The sequence below is a fragment of the Eulemur rufifrons genome, chromosome 2 (assembly GCF_041146395.1).
Source record: "Eulemur rufifrons isolate Redbay chromosome 2, OSU_ERuf_1, whole genome shotgun sequence".
Lineage (NCBI taxonomy): Eukaryota > Metazoa > Chordata > Mammalia > Primates > Lemuridae > Eulemur > Eulemur rufifrons.
The window spans coordinates 27313137-27332470 of record NC_090984.1 but is presented as its reverse complement, the minus strand read 5'-3'; the positions used below and the strand labels follow the sequence as shown (position 1 = coordinate 27332470).

The window sequence follows — 19334 nt, the reverse complement described above, 5'->3', positions numbered from 1 at the left end:
AAGGCTATGAGATGTGTATGTTTTTTTTAAGAATAACGTCTATTTTTTTTTAATAAAAATGTTATATGTTTGTTATAGAACAATTGGAAGCCACTAATAATACCCAATTATCCAGAGATTGCCACTATTAACATTTTGATGTATCTTCTTGCAGATTGCATATTTTTTAATAGATAGAGATTGTTTTATATATATATAGGTTGGGCATCCCAAATCCAAAAATTCAAAATCCTAAATGCTCCAAAATCTGAAACTGTTTCAGCACCAACATAATGCTCACAGGAAATGCTTGTTGGAGTATTTTGAATTTTTGATTTTTGGGTTTGGGATGATCAACCAGTGAGTATAATGTAAATATTCCAAAATCTGAAAAAAAAAAAATCCAAAATTCAAAATATTTCTGGTCCCAAGCATTTCCAATAAAGGATACTTAGCCTGTATATAACTTGATTCTGTTTTACTAAGTCTTGGATCTTTAGCGAGTCCCATGCCACTAAACCGTAATTGAAAATATGATTTTAAATGACCTCGTAATAGTCCATTTTGGCAATGCCCCATTGCTGTCCCTGTTATAGATAACACAGCAGTGACTGTCTCAGTGCCTATCTGTTGATGTCCCTGGGGTAAACTTCAAACGTGGAATTGCTGGTCAAAGGCCATGTACTAAGTTTTGGAGAGATTCCGTCAAATGGACCTCCAGAAAAGTAGGCCTACTTCGCTTTCCCACTCACCCTGGAACAGGGGGCCTGCGCCCCAGCCCCCCCACCTAACGCTGTCGATTGGCAGATGGGGCGCATCTGAGCTACAACCTGATCCCAGCACCGGGCTCCTCCTTCAGAAGACTCAGGGCAGGTAACAGCTGCCATCCGACACTTGCAGTTGAAGGTCTGTCCCCGCAAAGCGGGGCTGGGTTTGTTCTGTGCGTCCTCCAGGGCAAGGCCCACACCAACAGCGTGAAGATCTCCTAGGAATGGGCTTCCCCATCCCCACCCTGCACGTCTCTGCCCCTGCTCTGTTGAGGCTGAAGCGCTGTGAGATTCAGGGACCAGACGGCAGCTCAGATCCCTGGACCCCTGAGAACCTCACCACCGGGACAATTCTGTGAGCTGACCATTTAAACAGTTATTCTAAAATTATGTAACATTGAAAAATCTTAACTCCTTAGAAGGTCTCTAAACCTCTGTTTTCTCAGCTGTAAGACGGGGCTGTTGTGAGGATTACATTTGATTACATTTGTAAATCAATATAAATTTGATTATATTAATATAATTATATTAATAATAGCTACTAGTGTTGGCGTTGGTATTAGTGTGAGTAATAGTGGGTCGTATTAAGCATGAGAAGGCAGTGTTGTGAGGCGGTTAAGAGCCAGGCTTTGCAGACAGACAGATCGAGGTTTGGTCTCTGGTCACACCACCTATAAAGAAACAGGGACTTGTACAACAGAGGCATTTGTGGGGTGGGGGGGCAGGACTGTTCACATGTCTTAAAAATTTAGAGTAAGCTTTCCTTAGAACATCTGACCCAGGTGTTTTATTTGTTCTTTAATTTTTATGTCTATTAAAGCAATAAATGTGCAGAGTTCAGAAAGTCTAACAGTACTGCAAGGCCTGTAGCATGACAAGTGATGCGTCCTGGGGTCGGCTTGGACTGGCTCGTGAGAGCCTATTGTTAAATTTTTAGGAGCTATACAGGCTGGTTGTTAAACACAGTCATTATTAAAAATTAAATTGCATAAACTTACAATTAAATTATAGTACAAACAAAGATACTAAGTATTAAAAATTCATTAGTTCCTAATTATTTTATTCCTATCTGTGTTCTTGAGGTTATTTATGTCTATTATGTTTGTATAGTGGAAATATTATGTAATGGTGTACTACTGAGAATCTCTAATAACGCTATATTCCGTGACATCACCTCTTCAGCCTAAAATTAGCAAAAGTGGGAATTCTTATGCCACCAAAATTGGTACGCGCTACAGTTCAGGGCCTTCATGCCCTGGAGACCCAGTCGTTAAACATCTACCTGCCCGGCTCTCTGTATAACCTGAGCCTCTGTCCCACCTTGTAACACACACCCGGCTTCCTGCTCCTTAAAGGTAGCTACTTTGATTGCTTTTAGCTGTTTCCTTTTCCTCTTTCCCCTATATTTCTTAATTACATGCTTTTACCACAATGTCTTTCTTAAATTTTGGACATTGCTTATTGAACTTTCGGACATTGCCCATTATGGAAAATGAGGCTCTAGCTCTCTTCTAGCTCTGTCTCCCTTCTTTCTCTAAACACACACACACACACACACACACACCATACACTTTCCCTGCTCCGTCCTCCCAGTACATTATAGCACAACTCTTGTTGAAATAAATATGTAAATATTCAGTTTTTACATTATTACAACCATGCAAATATTGTACATAAATCATTAGGCACTATGATTACAGTAGCTTTCTTATATGACATTTTTCCCTGGAGTTCATAATTGCCTTTTGTTTGTTTGTTTGTTTGTTTGTTTTATTGAGACAGGGTCTCACTCTGTTGCCGGCGCTACACTGCAGTGGCGTCATCATAGCTCACAGCAACCTCCAACTCCTGGGCTAAAGTGATCCTCCTGCTTCAGCATCCCGAGAAGCTGGGACTACTGGTGCACGCCACCACGCCCAGCTAATTTTTTATTTTTTGTGGAGACAAGGTCTCGCTGTTGCCCAGGCTGTTCTCAAACTCCTGGCCTCAAGAGATCCTCTCTCCTCGGCCTCCCAAAGTACTGGGATTACAGACGTGAGCTACCTCTGCCTGCCTAATAACTGCCTTTTTTAACTTGCTTGATTTCTCTAAAGAAAAGTGGTTTACAAACTTTTCTTTTTAGCAGCGGAACTCATCTTTCAAACAAAATTTTATATAGAACCCCACTGTCTAAAACAGGAAAATCAGAATGCCAGGTAGAAAGGGGGTCCTTCGCTTCAGGGCTGCTGCATACAGCCAAGCAGGTTGTGCACTGCAGAACGCCAGGGATTACTGTTCACATAAACTGCAATGAGATTCAGTTGTGAAAATCATATTTACTCCATCGGGGAACGCACCCATTGTGCACGGACGGAGAGGTCCGCCTGGAAGTATACGTTACATCAGGATCATTCTCTGCCTTAAAAGGACTTGCTCCCCTCTCCAGTGCAGGACTCTGGCCACACCCCACTCGGAATAGGTTCCATCCCTGTTCTGAAGAGGATCCTATGATGTTGTTTAACCTGTCCCTCCAGTGTGTCACCCACGCTACTGGCTGGAAGATCCCGTTATGGCTGCCTCTTGGCTGGTTCAGTGCCCCTCACGTTTGCCTGGGCTGGGCTCGGCTGGGTGCCAAAAGCTTAGTGCAGACAACCGTGCTCAGGGAACACGCAAATGCAGGAAGGGTGTGAGGAACGGCTGTCAGAGGGCAAGTGAGCTGTGGAGGCGGACGGTACACGACCCGTCTCCCGTGCAGAAGTCTGAGCTGGAGGAGGGGAGCTGGCCAGCAACGAGCAGTGGGGTTCAAAAAGCTCACCTTTGGGAATCGCTCCGGTGTAGGAATCCCAGCCTTGCTTTTAGCTGGTTGACCTTGGGCAAGTCGCTAAACCTCTCTGCGCCTTAATTTCCTCATACCTAATAAACGGGTTGTGAGCGTTCAAGATAATGTGTAACCCTTATAAATCCCAAGGTCAGTGTGGCTCAGTCTCTGCTTAGAGTCTCGTTTTAAAAATCATAGTCTAACAGCCCAAAAGTACTTGAAAAAGATATTCCAAACCTAACTGCACTGCTCGTGGAGTGTTTCAGGGAGCCCATTCGTAGCTGGTGGCAACACTCTCCGGTCCTTTTCCTCTGGTGTGTCCCCGTGCGTGTCTGTGGGGTGCCACGTTTTCCCACAGCTGCCACACCACCCTCGGGCCTTTCCCTCTCTCTTTCTCTGCCTGATTTCGCACCTTCCACACCACTGCCTTTTCACCAGGCCCATTTTTTCTTCACCGGTCCTGCCCCTGCTGTGTCAGGAATGATCAAACGATCTGGAAATGAGCTGAGAGGTGCCGGCAGAAAGTGGTGGGGGAGAGGTCAGGCAGGACACACGCTCTGAAATAACTCCCACTTCCTCTTGCCGGGAGTGGGGGCGCGTGCAGCGGGAGCTTGGCGAAAGCTGGTTCTCTTCCTCCTTATTCAGACGAGGAGCCTAAAGGAGGGAGAGGCGTGGCTTGCCTAGTGGACCCCCACTTCTCTGACCACCTACCCACTATTTGTAGATGGGCAGTGACTGGAAAACCTCCTTGCCTTCCTTCCTCCAAACTCCAAAAAACGAGCGCTAAAAAGAGCTGTGGGAGAGAGGCACAGCTTCTGCCTACAGCCCCCCTCCTTTCCTTCTCACCTTGGTAGCCACTAAACGTGGACCAGCTCCTCCCACGCCCGTGCACATCCCCCGTTCCGTCCGTCTGTGGACCCTTTCCCCTCCCCGATGTCATGGACTGAGCACCTACTGTGTGCCAGGCCTGAAAGGGGCTGCAGATTCAGGGACAAGGAGGACCTCAGTTGCTCACAGACCAAGAGAAGCAGACTGCAAATCAGATATTGTTGTGTTGTGAGAGAGGGAAGACAGCCTGCTGTGAGAGCACAGAGAAGGAGCTCTTAACCCATTGAGGCATCAGGGAAGACTTCCTGGAGGAAGTGTCATCTAAGCTGTACAACAACAACTGACATCATGATGATAATCTCTACACTAAGTACTGTGCTAAGCACGTTAGCTCATTTAATCTTCACAACAATGCTAAGAAGTAGATGATGCTGTTCGCATTTTAGAAATGAGGAAACCAAGGCTCGGAGAAGTTCATTGACTTTCCTAAGGTCACATAGCTAAAAAGTGGCAGAGCTGTGATTCAAACATAGGCCAGTTTGAGTCCAAAGATTATGCTTTCAACCACAGGGCACTGTATACAGGTGTTCAAGATGCACACTGCACAAAGATGCCCATTCACATTGTAGATAGAATAATTCATATAAGAGTGTATAGGTGGGGCCAGGCGCGGTGGCTCATGCCTGTAATCCTAGTGGGAGGACTGCTTGAGCTTAGCAGTTTGAGATCAGCCTAAGCAAGAGCGAGACCCTGTCTATACTAAAAATATAAACATTAGCTCGATGTCGTGGTGTGTGCCTGTAGTCCCAGCTACTCGGAAGGCTGAGGCACGAAGATTGCTTGAGCCCAGGAGTTTGAGGTTGCTGTGAGCTAGACTGACGCCATGGCACTCTACTCAGGGCAATGGAGTGAGACTGTCTCAAAAAAAAAAAAAAGTGTACAGGTGGACCCAGAGAGTCAGGCCTCGGTGCCAACTCCCAGAGCAGCAGGAAAGAGCCTCTTCCTGATCCAAACCTGGCTGTGCCACCTGTCCTGGGGGCAGTGGGTGAACGTGGGCACCGAGAGCAAATGTACCCCAATGTCTGAGTGTACATGAACGGGCGAGAATGTAGGCTCGAGTGTGTGCTGCCAGGGCTGCTGCCTCCCAGGCTTTGGCCGTCCCTGTGGGTAGTAACATCTTAAATTTAAGCAATTTTACTTGAGGAAGGGGCACCTTTTCCTAGTTTGCACAGAGGCGTGTATGGAGAGCACTGGCCCTGCCCCACCACCATTCAGAGTGTTGGGGAGGATGCAGCCACCAGGCAGTTTGGCCAGCCTGATCTGGCCCAGCAGGGACCCGAAGTCCAGAAAAGGCTCTCTTTTCAGGGCCATCCCGGGGCCATCAGACTAATCCTGTTCCTCCTCTCTCTGTTTCTCCTCTGCAGACAGGCAGGATTGAGCCCAACTACCCCAAGGTCTGCGGTCACCAGGGCAACGTGCTGGACATCAAATGGAACCCCTTCATCGACAACATCATTGCCTCATGCTCGGAGGACACGTCGGTGAGCTCCCTGCTTCCCCCTGGAGGCCCCCACTTCTTCTGCTCCCCCTCCTCCCCTCCTTGCCACCTCCTGTCATCCTTCCGGCTCCCAGCATGGGGAGGAACGGAGCCAGGAAAGGTCAGAGGGCACACACCCATGGCGTATTCGCCAGCTCTGCGCCTTTAGTGCGATTTGAGTTTGGAGGTGTTGATTTTGTAGGTGAGAATGAGAATTTAAAAATGAAGCGTATGATTCAGCACTTGTCTGTGATGCAGAAGGAGAGGGCTGGAGGGAGAGCGTGGAGAGGAGGGAGGGGAGAGGGAGGAAATGGAGGAGTAGGAAAAGAGCTGTTGATCTTCACAGGCCGGGCTTGGTGAAGGTACCGTCCGGCTCCCTCTATGAGTCGTGGTTTCTAGGGAGGGACACTTGGCTGAGAGAACTGTGACCTGTCCAGGGACCCACGCTGGTGACCTGAAATTTGAACTCTACGTGTCTCACCATTCCGTGGGAGGAGAGAGGGAACAGGAGAAGGGAAATGAGGAAGAGAGAGCAGGAAGAGGGCAGCACAGGGAGAGAACAGTCGGCACAACGAGGTGGGAGGGGAAGGGGGAGAGACGGCCTAGAGAGGGGTGAGGAATGCAGGGAGAGGGACATTTGAAGCTGCTTCCCGGCCGCCCCCTGCGCAGGCCCTGCAGGCTTTCGCTGGTGGAGGTAGTGCCAGCGGCGCTGGCAGGAGCCTCTGGATTTCTGGAGAGAGGGCCCTTACTGTTCCCCGCAGTGCCCCCGACCAGCACCACCATGCAAGCCTGGGAGAAAGGGGGTTTTGGAGCCTCAGCTGAGCTGGTGAGGAGGCTCTGGAGTACCCAGGTGGAGGAGGATCAGCCTTTTAGTCAGGCCACAGCATACCTAGTGCCCACGGCATGGCCTGAGTACAGGTCAGACTTTCGGGATATTGGAACTGGAAGGAACTTCAGAGCTCTTGTCTCCCTGTCTTCCCAGACTGGACTGTGAGCTCCTGAGAGCAGAGACCATGGCCTGTTTGGCCATGAACCCCAAGCATCCAGCACATGGCCTGGTGGTTAATAAATACTCAGTAGGTCTTGGATAGGATGGATGGATGCATGGATGGATGGATACATGGACAGATGGATGATGTACGGGTGAACAGTTGGATGGATGGATAGCTGTGCTGTCGGATGGATGGACGGATGGGTGGATGGGTGGACGGATGGGTGGATTGTTTGATGGAGGACTACACTGATGAACAGAGAGATGAATGAATGGATGGGTGATAAATAGCTGAATGAATGAAAGGAAGTATGACTAAATAAATAGATGACTGGATGATGGGTGGATGGATAGATGGATGAATGGAAAGATAAATGAATGAATAAGTAGATGAATATAGTCCAACTAATCAGTTATCCAAACGGAGATTTGCAGTAAACAGTCTCGATTAGTTAATAAAGCTGGGGGTGAGGTCAGCTGGCACAGTACCTAGTACCTGGGAGAGGGTGGGGAGGGGGCTGGGAGGGTGGAGTGACCAGCTCCTGGTGCCGAGGCCCGAAGTCGGTGGGAGAGGACTCCCGAGAGCAGGAGCAGGAGGGCAGGGCCTGTGTGAGCAGAGAAAGCAAGAACCCCCATCGGGTTTGGTTGCTTCCCTTGGCAGCCCCAGAACGAAAGTTGGACAGTGACCAGGGGCAGAGCACAGGCAGACCAGCATGGCAGAAGGAAGGGCACAAGGGGATGGTGCCCAGAAAAGGGGATGAAGTGGGTGGTTGGGGGTGCAAAGCGTTCACTGGTTGCTTCCTGGGCTGGGAAGGAGGCAGATGAGCTGGTGGGAGCTGGGGGCCCAGGGCCAGTGCAAGAGGCCTGGGCTCAGGGGGAGGGAGGGCAGGTGCTGCCCATCCTCTCCTGGATGCAGGGAGCCCAAGAAGGAGTGCAGTGACCACAGCTGGCTCCATCCCCGCCGGCTGAGGTCTTGAGTGACTGTCACCAGCCAGCAGGGAGCATACACCCCTGGAACTTGGGGCTGCCTTTTACCAAGCTCCCCACCCACTCTGGGCTGTGCACTTTACACACACGGAGCCCTCATGGCCAACCTGTGAGACAGGCACTGCCACCCAAACTGAGGGTCAAAGTGGCAGGTCTCACAGCTGGAAGTAGAGGAGTGAGGCTTTCACCTGGGGCTACCGGCCGCAAAGGCCGTGCTCCTCCTGCTCCACCAAGTGTCATCATCACAGTCAATGCTGGACGCTCCGGGCCCCTCCTGGTGTCTACTGTGTCACCAGGGGCCCAGCTGGGTAAGAGCAGAGCAGCATCCATCTGATGTGGAGGAGGGGCGGGTCAGGCCAGGGCTCTTGGAATTGGAGGCCACCCTGGCTCCTCCTCATGTCACAGTTTCTTCTGCCTGGATCAGGGCAAGAGGGATCCGCTCACTTCTAGCTCAGTGTCTTATTTCACCTAATGGGCGCCTCACGCTCCAGGGCCCCAGTGTATCAACAGAACATCCATGGTGTGTGTTCAAGAAAAACGGCAGCCCGCACCCCCAGCCACACGAGCCAGGGGACTCTCTTCAGTTTGGCACACACTGATGGAGAGTCCACAGCGCACCCGGCACCGTCTTGGCTGCTGGGGTCCAAAGAGTACAACTGGGGCACCTGGGAGACCTGGGATGGGATCTCAGCTGCGCCATTTGCCGGCTGGATGGCCGAGGTAATGACACCTCCCCTGGACACTTGCGGTCAGCATGAAAGACGGTCTGTGCCAGCACTATGCCTGGCACCTCATCAGCGCCTGCTCTTCTCAGCCCCGCTCTGGAAGCACCCCCAGCAGAGAGGCAGGCACGCCCCACTCTCCCACTCTCTGAAACGCAAATGCAGGACTAGGTCGCTGCACTCACCAAAGGCCAAACAAGGGCTTATGCACACAGAGGGGAGAGGAGTTCATTTTGACCAACATGCAGGGAGCCAAAGAGAGAGTTAGGGAGAGCCAGACTCTGGGGAAGCAGGACTTCGACAGGTAGAAAAGGGGCTAAGAAAGGAGTCCCTGGAAGAGACTTGCACAGGCAGAGGCCAGGAGGGAATATGCCCGTCTGGTGTTCTTGGAAAAAGGAGTGGTCTGGTGTGGCTGAAGCCCTGGGAGGTGGTCCGTGAGGGAGTAGGCAGGAGAGCAGTTGGGACCAGAGAGAGGAGGCCTGGGACACAGAGTGAGCCACTGAACAGAGGGGAGACCTGTGCTTCTCAAGCCATCTGAGCATAAACCGGACTGCAAAGTGTGGTATGCAGGCGACGTTCCACACCTAGGCCATCAGGGAGGGAGCGCAGGGAGAGGTCATGGCCAGCTTTATGGTGAGGTGGGGCCCAGGCTAGCTGGACGCAGGCTGGGAGGCAGGTGAGTGGGGAGGAAGGGAGCACCCAGGGGCGGCGTGGCTGGGAGGCGTGGAGGGAAATGACGCAGGCTTGGAGCATGGGGAGGGAGGGGCTGTTCTGGGCCACTGATCCAGAGACAAGGAGATTAAGTCTCTGGATCAGAGAGGAACTAAGCCCTTGGTCCAGCTGCCAGGCCAGCTGCCCCACAAGCGTGGCTCAGAGCCCCATCTTGCCCACCCCCCCATCTTGCCCACCCCCCCATCTTGAGGTGTCCACCCCTCCGCTGTGTGGGGCCAACGATCCTGGCACTGGAGCCAGCAGCCCCCTGAGGCAGGAGCCAGTCCCTCCTGGAGAAGGGCGCACTGGGGCCCCAGTTCACACAGGGCGTCTTCGTCCACCTGCAGGCTCAGCCCCCTACCAGCAGCCCTGGTTTTGCAGGGGAGGAAACTGAGGCTCAGAGCCATGATGGACGGATGGTTCAGACCACCTGACACTCAGTATTCACATCACAGGTCTCCTCTGTGCCCACCCAGGGCTCACACAGGGGAGGCATCTTCGCAGGGTCGGGGTGGAGGGGGGCACAAGGGAACCGGAGTCTGCAGCTCCCTAGAGCTGGACCCGGAGGCTCCTCCTCCTGCATCCCCCAAAATGCCTTGAGGCACAGGCCTCCCAGATACCCTCTTTTGCCCCATTCCAGCCTGATGGTCCCCTTGCTGCGCATCAAACACGGCACCCAGGACCGAGGCTGGGAGGTCAGTCGGCAGAGCGACTGTGCCCTGGGCACCATGCTGCAGGCAGGGAGGGTGCAGCGGGTCTGGCCCTTCCCCTGCCCCCCGCCCCGCCCTCTGCTTGTCTCTCAGAACAGAGGACATGGTGGGACTTAGCGAGCCCCCACTTCCCCAGCTCCTTCCCCATATCCTCATCCCTGAAATCTGTGAAGTTGTCAAGTCGATCCCTGATCCCTGTCCCTGGGGATCCGCCTCCCCCAGCCCCCGCCCCCGGGGCATGAGCAGGGGCTCTGGAGTCTAACCTCCATCCCGCCAGGGACCCGGTGGAACATACCAAGCCCCTCCCGAGGGGCTTCAGTCCTGAGGGAGGGGTGAGGGGGCCATAATTCTCCCTGGCATCTGGCAGAATCCAGTTCTTTCCGCCGCTGGGTGATGTCACCTATTGTTGAAGGGCTGTGCTTTTTATAGCTTCTGCCGCAGCTAGGGAGGGCGGCTGGCAGGCGGCAGGGAAGGGTGCTATCAGTTTCCAAGCCTGCTCCCAGCCCTTCTCCGGGCCGGCAGCCGGCAGCCACAGAGAAAGAGAGAGCTTTCCGACATCTCAAGGAGAGAGGGACAGCGATCCCCAGAGAGGGAGGAGGGCGAGGGGCAGGCCTTCTTGCTGGTGGGCCCAGCTCAGCGTCTTTCCTTTGCCTTCCATTCAGGCTCCTCCACCCAGCTCTGCCCTCCTCACCCCAAAGAGGTGGTGCCCCTCCCTGAGGAGCTGGGGGCAGGACGGGGCAGGACGTGAGCCCTGCTGGAAGCCGCCCACCACCCAACCTCTGGCACACACACACACTTGCATACACACACACACACACACACACACACACAGGCCCCGGAGCTGTAAGGGAGCAATGCACTCATGCACTCTCAGAGATGGGAGGAAGGTAGCCCTGGGAGGCCAGCGACCTCACTGGGTCCTCACCAGCAAACTTGGCAGCCACAGAGGAAGTGGTTCTGTGGCTCAGTAGCTAAGCAGCCAGGTCCAGGAGTCCCTAGGCCCAGGTCCAAATCCTGGCTCTGCCACCTGCTGGCTTTGTGGGCTTAGACCAATTTCTTTCCCTCTCTAGGTACGAATTGCCCTACTATAAAAAATAAGGATCACATTGGCCCTATTATAAAAAATAAGGATCACATTGACCTCTGAGAATAAATGAGTATAAAAGTGTTTTGTGTCTCCTAAGAACCCCATAATCATTGACAGTGACTTTCTCCTCCTTAAGTAGGGACCCAAGAGTTTAAATAACTCCCCCCAGTGAGGGGTGGGTGGGAGTCGGAGACCCAGGCATCCGGGAAGTGCTCTTTCTACTGCGTCTCTTGCTTATTTGTGGAGCCCCCAGACAGGCCTTCCGTCACTGATTTCCAAAAAAGACTAAGCTGAATGCTGAGCCTCCAATTCCGGGAACGAAGTCCTCCACTGTGTCCTCCTTCCTGATCAGGATTAAAGGGGTGACTCCTCATCTGTCCGGCCCCCACCAGCCTGTTTCCCCAGGTCGGGAGGGGTTCGCTGCTGGACCTGCTGATGACAGGGGGGCTTCTGGGTTTCTTGGGTTCTTCCATTTGTTGATTCACTCAATAAATATGCCTTGGGCACCTGTGGGATGCCAGGCATTGCTCCCTGTGCCTGCACTGTGGAGAGACAGAGGTGGATTGAAAGAGCCAAGCCCTGTTGGAGTAGAGTTGACCATGCAGCAGGAGGCCTGGAAGGTTGTGCCCCAAGAAGGGTGATTTCTAGATACTTGGGGCCGAGAGCTGCTGTTCCCTGGAACAGATAAGCAGAAAGGCAGGCCGTGACTTCTTCAGCTTGTTGGATCTGAACCAGGGGAGAAGGAAGGACTGGACACGGCAGGTGTTTGGAAGAGAGGAAGAGCATAGTCTGCCTGTTTCAAATTCCGAGTTTGCATCCCAGCTCCTCCCTTCCTAGCTGTGTACCTGGGCAAGTTTCCTAGCTCTGTGGGCCTCATTCCTTAGCTGTGTAAGGACAATCACTAGTAATAATAATGATGATGATAATAACAGCATGTAGCACTTATCCTTCCCCGTGTCCAGCCCCACCGTGACCACTTCCTCCAGCACCTCCTCCTAGGACTCCCAGCTCACGCTGGGCCCTCAGTTGGCCTCTGCTACCTCCCTGGGTTTGGTGTGGTTTGTTTCCCATATTGGGAAAAAGTCAGGTGGTCAGAAGACAGTAGCATTAAGGCAGACTTTTGAGATCCTACCTCTTGTTTAGGTGAGTGACAACAAACTCAGTTTTTAGTAGTAAAGAGAATAATTGACCAGACATGGAGACCTGGGGGTTCCAGGAGCAAGACTCCCACAGTTTCTCCTTCTCACTGCAGGAGATCTGAGAGCTGCTGTGCTCTTGGCCCCAGGCACCATCTCTGTGGGTTGATTAGATGGAAATCTGGGAGCCAATGACTGTGTTCTATAGTACAGCCAGACTGGAGGCTTCTAGAGGGCAGAAACCATAAGGAAAACCTTCCTTTTCCTTCCCATGCTACCCCAAACAGTTTTTTTTTCTAAGTAGATACTAAGGCATTGGACTTCAAATTTCTCCCAGCTTACATAGGCCCACTGTGAACTCCTTCTCTTCTTCTGAGCTTCCATATCTCATACGCAGGTGGTAAGTACTGTGTGCTGTAGCTGTGTAATACGCAGATCCCCAAATGGAGTATTCTTCCCCTTAGGAACAGTGTCATCAGGGGGGCTGACTGGGCCCTCACTGGGCCCCAGCCCTAAGTCACTAGCAGCCGTAACCCTCAATGTGTCAGAAAGCAGAGATCCAACCACAATCATGTAAGCATTTTAAAGATGAAATTTATGTTGTGTTCCGCAAAATGGAGACAAACTTCATATTATACGTATTGACTACATGAGAGGCAACAAAGTGGCCGTGAAAAATATAATTCAATCACATCTAAAGTTTGATTTATATAAAATGTGCTTATAATCCTTGTTTAATATGAAGTAAACATCCTGAAGTATTATGAAGTCTTTAGTAATCTGCTCGGTAGTGTACTTCTTTTATCTTTAGTCTTCGTGGCAGCTCTGTTGTATGTGTGTAATTACCCTTACGGATGGGAAAACTGGCACTCAGGGAGGCCAAGTAACTTAGCCACCGTCTCACAACCAACAGGGTCAGAGCCTGGATTTGAATGGAGCTCGTCAGACCACACGGTTCTTGCTTTCTTGGCCAGCTGCTCCCTCTCCAGTGCGTGGGGACATTTGGTTTCGTAGGTTAATGAACCGCCCGCCCGTATCAGCTGCCTCGCCCTAGCCCTGCTGCGGGGTCTGCCGTCTCCCTCACAAGGCTGCAAGCTATTTGAGACCAAGGACTGTCCCCCAACATCTTATCTGCGTGGCGCAGGGAGGAACTGAGCATATTTTGTTGGCTTGAATGTAAATGAATTAAACAGGGCTCTGACCCAGGGACCTATGAGGGGGACAGTCCCAGGCACAGCTGGCTTGCTGGAGACAGCACTGTGGCCACTTCTCCCCACCCCTTCCTTCCAGAAATCCGGTTTGGCAGACCCTACTGGGTTTCCTGTTGAATTGAAGTAACCTCCCTGAGCAACCTCTGGGCAGACCCACAGCGCTCCCCCACGTCCCATCCACTCTTTGTTTCCAGCAAATCCTTTGAAAACTAAGTGGCTGGAATTCCTTTCCCAGCTCCTTAGGCCCACTGTGAACTCCAGCTCCTCTTCTGAGCTCTATAGCATGTGGGACTAACTGTTTTTCATAGGCATGGGTCAAGCGGAGCCAGTCTGCTTCTCCCAGCAATGCACTCAATGGTGTCAAAGCAGAGAAGTTTAGAAGATTAACTAATATGTCTCAATGTGAGGATGAGAAAACCAGGCCCCAAGGAGGAAAGTGGCTGGTATCAAATGGGGATGAGGCAGGGCACCTTTCTCCCTCTCTGTGGGATATTCATTCATTCAGGTCCCCTGAGCCCTACCTGGGACCCTACATCTGACATTTACTGGTGAAAACAGCTCTTTTGGTTTCCACCTGTGCCCTTTGCTCCATGAGACTTGCACCCAGTCCAGGGGCTGGAGCCTGGGCACAGACGCCACCTGCCGTCCCCTGCCCTGGGCTTAGCCCTGAGGTTCCTAGCTCACGTGGCTAAAAAACTTCAGACACACAAGGACTCTGAAGCCAGTTCAGTTTAACCCACACACCTCTGAAAGGTACGCCTCTCTATTTTCTAGATGAGAGGGTGGAGCCTCAGAGAGGTTAACTGGCTTGTCCCAAGTCACCCAACTCGTAACTGGGATTAGAGCCTGGGCAGAGCCTCAACCCACAGCTCCCTGCCTGTCTCTGCCTTAAGCAGGCATGCCGAGGAACCCAGGGACACCTCAGTTGGCTGGGCTGCTCAGGAATTAGGTCGGGCCTCAGTGACAGGGAGTGACACACACGGCCCCAGGACCCCTCTGCCACCTGGCCCCCTGCTCCACACCAGCCAGGCTGACCTGCATGTAATGTCCCCACCCACAGCGCCAGATCCCCCACCCCACAATGATGGTCATTTTTCTGTCTCCTCATCCCTCCCCACACCCCCAACCTGTCTTTTTAAACTTGGTTCAACATCCTCTCTTCTAGCCCTGCTCCTCCAAGACCCTCCCACTCTGCTCACCCCCAAGACTGGATTCAGGGTTTCCACCAGCGCTGTGCTCCACGGGGCTGGCTGTCTGATCTGCCCCTGTGCGTGCTGCTCATAGCAGGCACGGCGCAGGTTCAATGCCGCGTCCCATTGGCTCATAGGAGGCCCTTGGGAGTTGTTTGTGGAGTGAATGAAGCTCAGATTTTGGTTACAAAGACCAGAGGCAACTCTCCTGCCTCGGTCGGTGTGTATGCACAGCAAGGTACAGTGTGAGGCCTCCATAAACAGAATCCTCTGCCCCCAAACGCCTCCCCGCTGGCCTGTCGTTCTGCCCCTTAAAGTCTCATGCCTTTGAGTCTGAAAGCTTCCGGAGCTTTCTACTCCAGTGCAAACATGGGTGGCTAGGAGACATGAATCAAAGGAATGCAAATCCAAACAATAGAGAGAAGGCATTTTTGACCTATCAGATGGGTTAAAAGTAGTTTTTTAAAAGGTGTAGTTTTAGAGGCATAGTGAATCACTCTCAGACTCTGTGGGTAAAAACTGGGACACCCTTTGGGGAAAATTTTACTGTAACTATAATAAAAAGGAAACACTTTTAGCCATCAGTCCTACAAGAATATTCACACCCGTGCACACGCTTGTATTACGAGCACGTTCATCATAGAACGAATTTTATTAGTGTGAGAAAAAGTAGACAGAACTCAGGTGTCAGTTAATAAAGGCTGATTAAATTCATCATGGGACAGTCATACAACATATGTCTCTCTGGCCACTTACAAAGATAAGGTAGATCTTCATGTAACGGTGTGGAAAGAGTCCCACTATCCGTTGTTACTGGAGAAAAGTGAGTAATATCATCCCTTTTGGGTAAAAAGGAAAGAAGTTTGTGTATGCACATGTGTGCATGTGTGTGTGTGTGTGTGTGTGTGTGTGTGGTATGTACCTGTCTAACCAAAGCATTAGTCTATAACTTCAGGGTCACCTTCCTGCAGTACATTTGGGGACAAAAGGAATGTGTGTCTTGTTGGTGACTACTGAGCCATGTACGCAGTATCTTGTCCCCATTGCAGCCTCCCTGCCATTTCCAGATCAGTCCCCACCTCTGAACACCCTGGTGAAAGGGCTGCCAAGGAAAGACTATCATAGGGCGTGCTGGGCCCCCACCACCGAGTAGGACTGTGGGGGAGTGTTGGGCTTTCCTGGAGGGCTGGAACCACCAAAGGGATGACAGTGGGGATGGAAAAACATTTCAAACTGTCCCCTAATTATAAACTTTTTCTGAATTGACCTTTGGAAACTGATTTACTGAAACGGAGAATGGTGCACCTAGAGGTGACCCCAAATCTGTGATTGAACCTGCCTTTCTTACCCTGAAACCTCGCAGTTGACAGGTACAGGAGCTGGGTCTCTAGGGGAGCACAAGTGTGGGAAATGCTCATTTCTGTAGTCTGAAGAAGAAGCACCGAGAAGGAAAACTTGTCGCAGAAGTTCCTGTAGGGGCACCAGCCTTGTTCCCAGGCCCTCGGGTCTGCCTTTGGCTCTCTTTAACACACTGTCCGAGTCTATTCACGGCCTTCGGAGTTATAATCAAGTGGCCAGTATTACATACTGATGGAACATAGTAAATCGTTCCCCTGATGTTGGTCACTTACAGTGTGGCCACGTTTTCCATGTAGATGGTGCAATGAACATCTTCATGCATGGAGATTTTGCTTATATCGTATTTTAAGAGGGAGGTTACTAGGTCAAAGAGTACAATATAAATGTCTTTATAACTCCTACTAAAAATTGCCAAATTGCCTCCAAAAGAGTTACTCTGATTTATAATACTACCAACATCAATAGAATCTACGAGTTCCAGTGTAATCTTGCCAACACTGGCTCTTGTTTTTTTCGCTTGGCTATTTTAGCAGATTATAAATGGTATCTCAAAGCTGTTTTTCCTGTTTTTCTCCTTACTAGCAAGGGTGGAGTTCAGATTTTCAAAAGATTTGTTTTAAAGGTGTCCTAAATTGTAGTCACACGTGCTCTCTCCTCTCCGCCTAGTTAGCCTATAAGAGGTAATACGAATGATAACGACAAGAATTGTAATTCCTTAGGTCTTTAGGGCACTTTCCAGTTTATGAACTGGTACACCATTATGTCATCTTATCCTACCAGTCGGTGAGGAAGGGCAAGGATTTGTCCCCCTTTACAGACAAAGCAGTTGAAACTATGCAGAGCATATTTAGTGTGAGTGACAGATGCCCGCCAAGAGTAATGTAAATAATCTGGGGGCACTCAGAGATTGCAGAGAAACTGCTCAGCCTCTCTGGGGCCACGTGGTCTCTTCTCTCTGCTTCTCCCCGAGTGTCCCATCCTCCTCTCTGCAGAGCATCTTCCTCTGCTTCTTTATCAGCATCCACAAGACTGAAAATAGCAACTATATCCAGGCTCTGCCCATCCTTTCTAATCAGTCTCTGCCCCTGAGTACATCGTCTCTCGGGAGAGACCCGGGCCTTCCAGCCCCCCACATGCACTTCCCTCTGCCCAGGGGGCCTTCCTGGGTCAGGGACAGAGTCGGGGGCAAGGCCAGGTGGTTAAAACAGCAGGGCTGGGGCCAAGGAGAGTAGAAGGAAGGCATATTCTCTTAGAAGAGTGTGGGATGGGAAGCAAAGATAGGCTTTTTAGTACGTTTGCTGGAAGCTGCTCGTGCATGGTCCTCCAAGCCTGGCTAGACCACAGCAATAGCAGCATGCCAGTCATAATAGTTCTTGGGTCTGCAGAGATGTCGCAGAAAAACACCTCCCAAAGGCAGAGAGAGAAGGTGGTCTCTTTCCTCTCTAACCACACCCTGGGACCTCCCCGCAGGCCTCGGTCAGGCTCTGCCCACCGCCTTGAGCCAGGAGGTGCCTCTCCAGGCAGATCCTGGAAAGCCTGCTGTCCAGGGGAGGGGGCACTTTCATCAAGGGCGCGTCCCTGCCCTGCCCACCCAGCCTGGGCCCTCGGTCCCCCCCGTGCAGGTGCGAATCTGGGAGATTCCCGAGGGCGGGCTGAAGCGGAACATGACGGAGGCGCTCCTGGAGCTGCACGGGCACAGCCGGCGCGTGGGGCTGGTGGAGTGGCACCCCACCACCAACAACATCCTGTTCAGCGCCGGCTACGACTACAAGGTGCGCGGCGGGCAGGCAACTCGCGGGGGAAGGGTGGGGAGGGACAAGAGGGTCTTCGAGGGGCCCACAGGGAGCACGGTTATTTCCCAAGCAACCTGCATTGCCTCATCGGTTCATTCGCTCATCCATGTATTCATTCATTCACTGCACACCACTGAGCGTGTCCGGTGCACCCCGTCATTCCTGGGGTCCGCAGAGGCTGGAGGCATCTTTTCTGCCTTCGCTGGAGGTTGGTGGACTGGAGGAAAATGCCCACTCTCTGCCACACCCTCTGCGTGGCCCCTTCTTAACCAAGAGGTGGGAACTGCTCTCCTGGCAGAAAAAAGAAGCGACCAAGCTGCTGGAGGGGGAAAGTGGAGCCTCAGCCTCTGCGTCAGGCATGTCCTCAAACAGGGCGCGCCGGCCACCTGGGACCTGGCAGGGAACGCGTATTCTTCTTGCCGGTTACAGAAATGGAGCCCAGGCGGGGCTGGGATCTGACCAAGGATACTGGTGGATCTAATGTCTCAGCCTTTCCATATAGAACTCAACGGCCCCGTCCCGCATCCCAGCACACGCCACGTCCCGCCTGGGGCGCTTCTCCCAGGGCGGTCGGGTGCGGACCGGGGCCAGACGCGCCAGGACCGCAACAGCCGCTGACCCCGCCTCCTGCGCGTCTGTCCCGCAGGTCCTCATCTGGAACCTGGACGTGGGCGAGCCGGTGAAGATGATCGACTGCCACACGGACGTGATCCTCTGCATGTCCTTCAACACAGACGGCAGCCTCCTCACCACCACGTGCAAAGACAAGAAGCTGCGTGTGATCGAGCCCCGCTCCGGCCGTGTCCTGCAGGTGGAGCCCTACATTTTTTGAGGGTGGGGGAAGGTATCGGGGCTTGGAGCTCAGCTTTCAGCCAGGCCTGGAGGCAAAGGCTGTGCCGGCCCTCTTCTCCCACGCACTTCTGTTGACCGGCCTGTCTGTCCTGGACCCTTCTCGGCGCATAGGAGCCCTGCCTTGTTCTGGGTGGGGAGGGCCCTCAGCACCCTTCTGCCCCCACCGCGCCCCCTTCCCTAGATAGGATTGTCTGGCCTGCTCTGGAAGCTGAACTGGTGACACCCTTCAGCGCATAAATCCCCAGGTGTTAACAAGTCCCATCCTGGGCACAGGAGGAGGAAACTTTGGCCTCACTGCCCGGCCATCTGCATGGGATGAGCCTGGGGAAGTGACTCAGGGTACCAAAGGTGATGTGAACTCAGCTCCACTTTTGGTCTTTGAATCTCTTGGGTCTTGGGTATGAGGAAGAGGTAGGTGCCATTTGGGAGCAATTAACATTTCTTTTTTTTTTTTTTTGAGAAAGAGTCTCGCTTTGTTGCCCGGGCTAGAGTGAGTGCCGTGGCATCAGCCTGGCTCACAGTAACCTCAAACTCCTGGGCTTAAGCAATCCTACCGCCTCAGCCTCCTGGGTAGCTGGGACTACAGGCATGCGCCACCATGCCCGGCTAATTTTTTCTATATATATTTTAGTTGGCCAGATAATTTCTTTCTATTTTTAGTAGAGACAGGGTCTCGC

The 19334-nt window shown here is 52.2% G+C and overlaps 1 protein-coding gene across 1 annotated transcript in view; it reads left to right on the top strand.

Annotated features, from left to right (window-relative positions):
• CORO2B (coronin 2B) overlaps positions 1-19334 on the top strand; it is a 68714-nt gene that overhangs the window by 36075 nt on the left and 13305 nt on the right. Inside the window, exons 2-4 of the mRNA XM_069458322.1 lie at positions 5796-5912; positions 17635-17784; positions 18452-18616. Of these exons, the coding sequence (XP_069314423.1) occupies positions 5796-5912; positions 17635-17784; positions 18452-18616 (432 nt within the window). The remainder of the gene's footprint in view (positions 1-5795; positions 5913-17634; positions 17785-18451; positions 18617-19334) is intronic.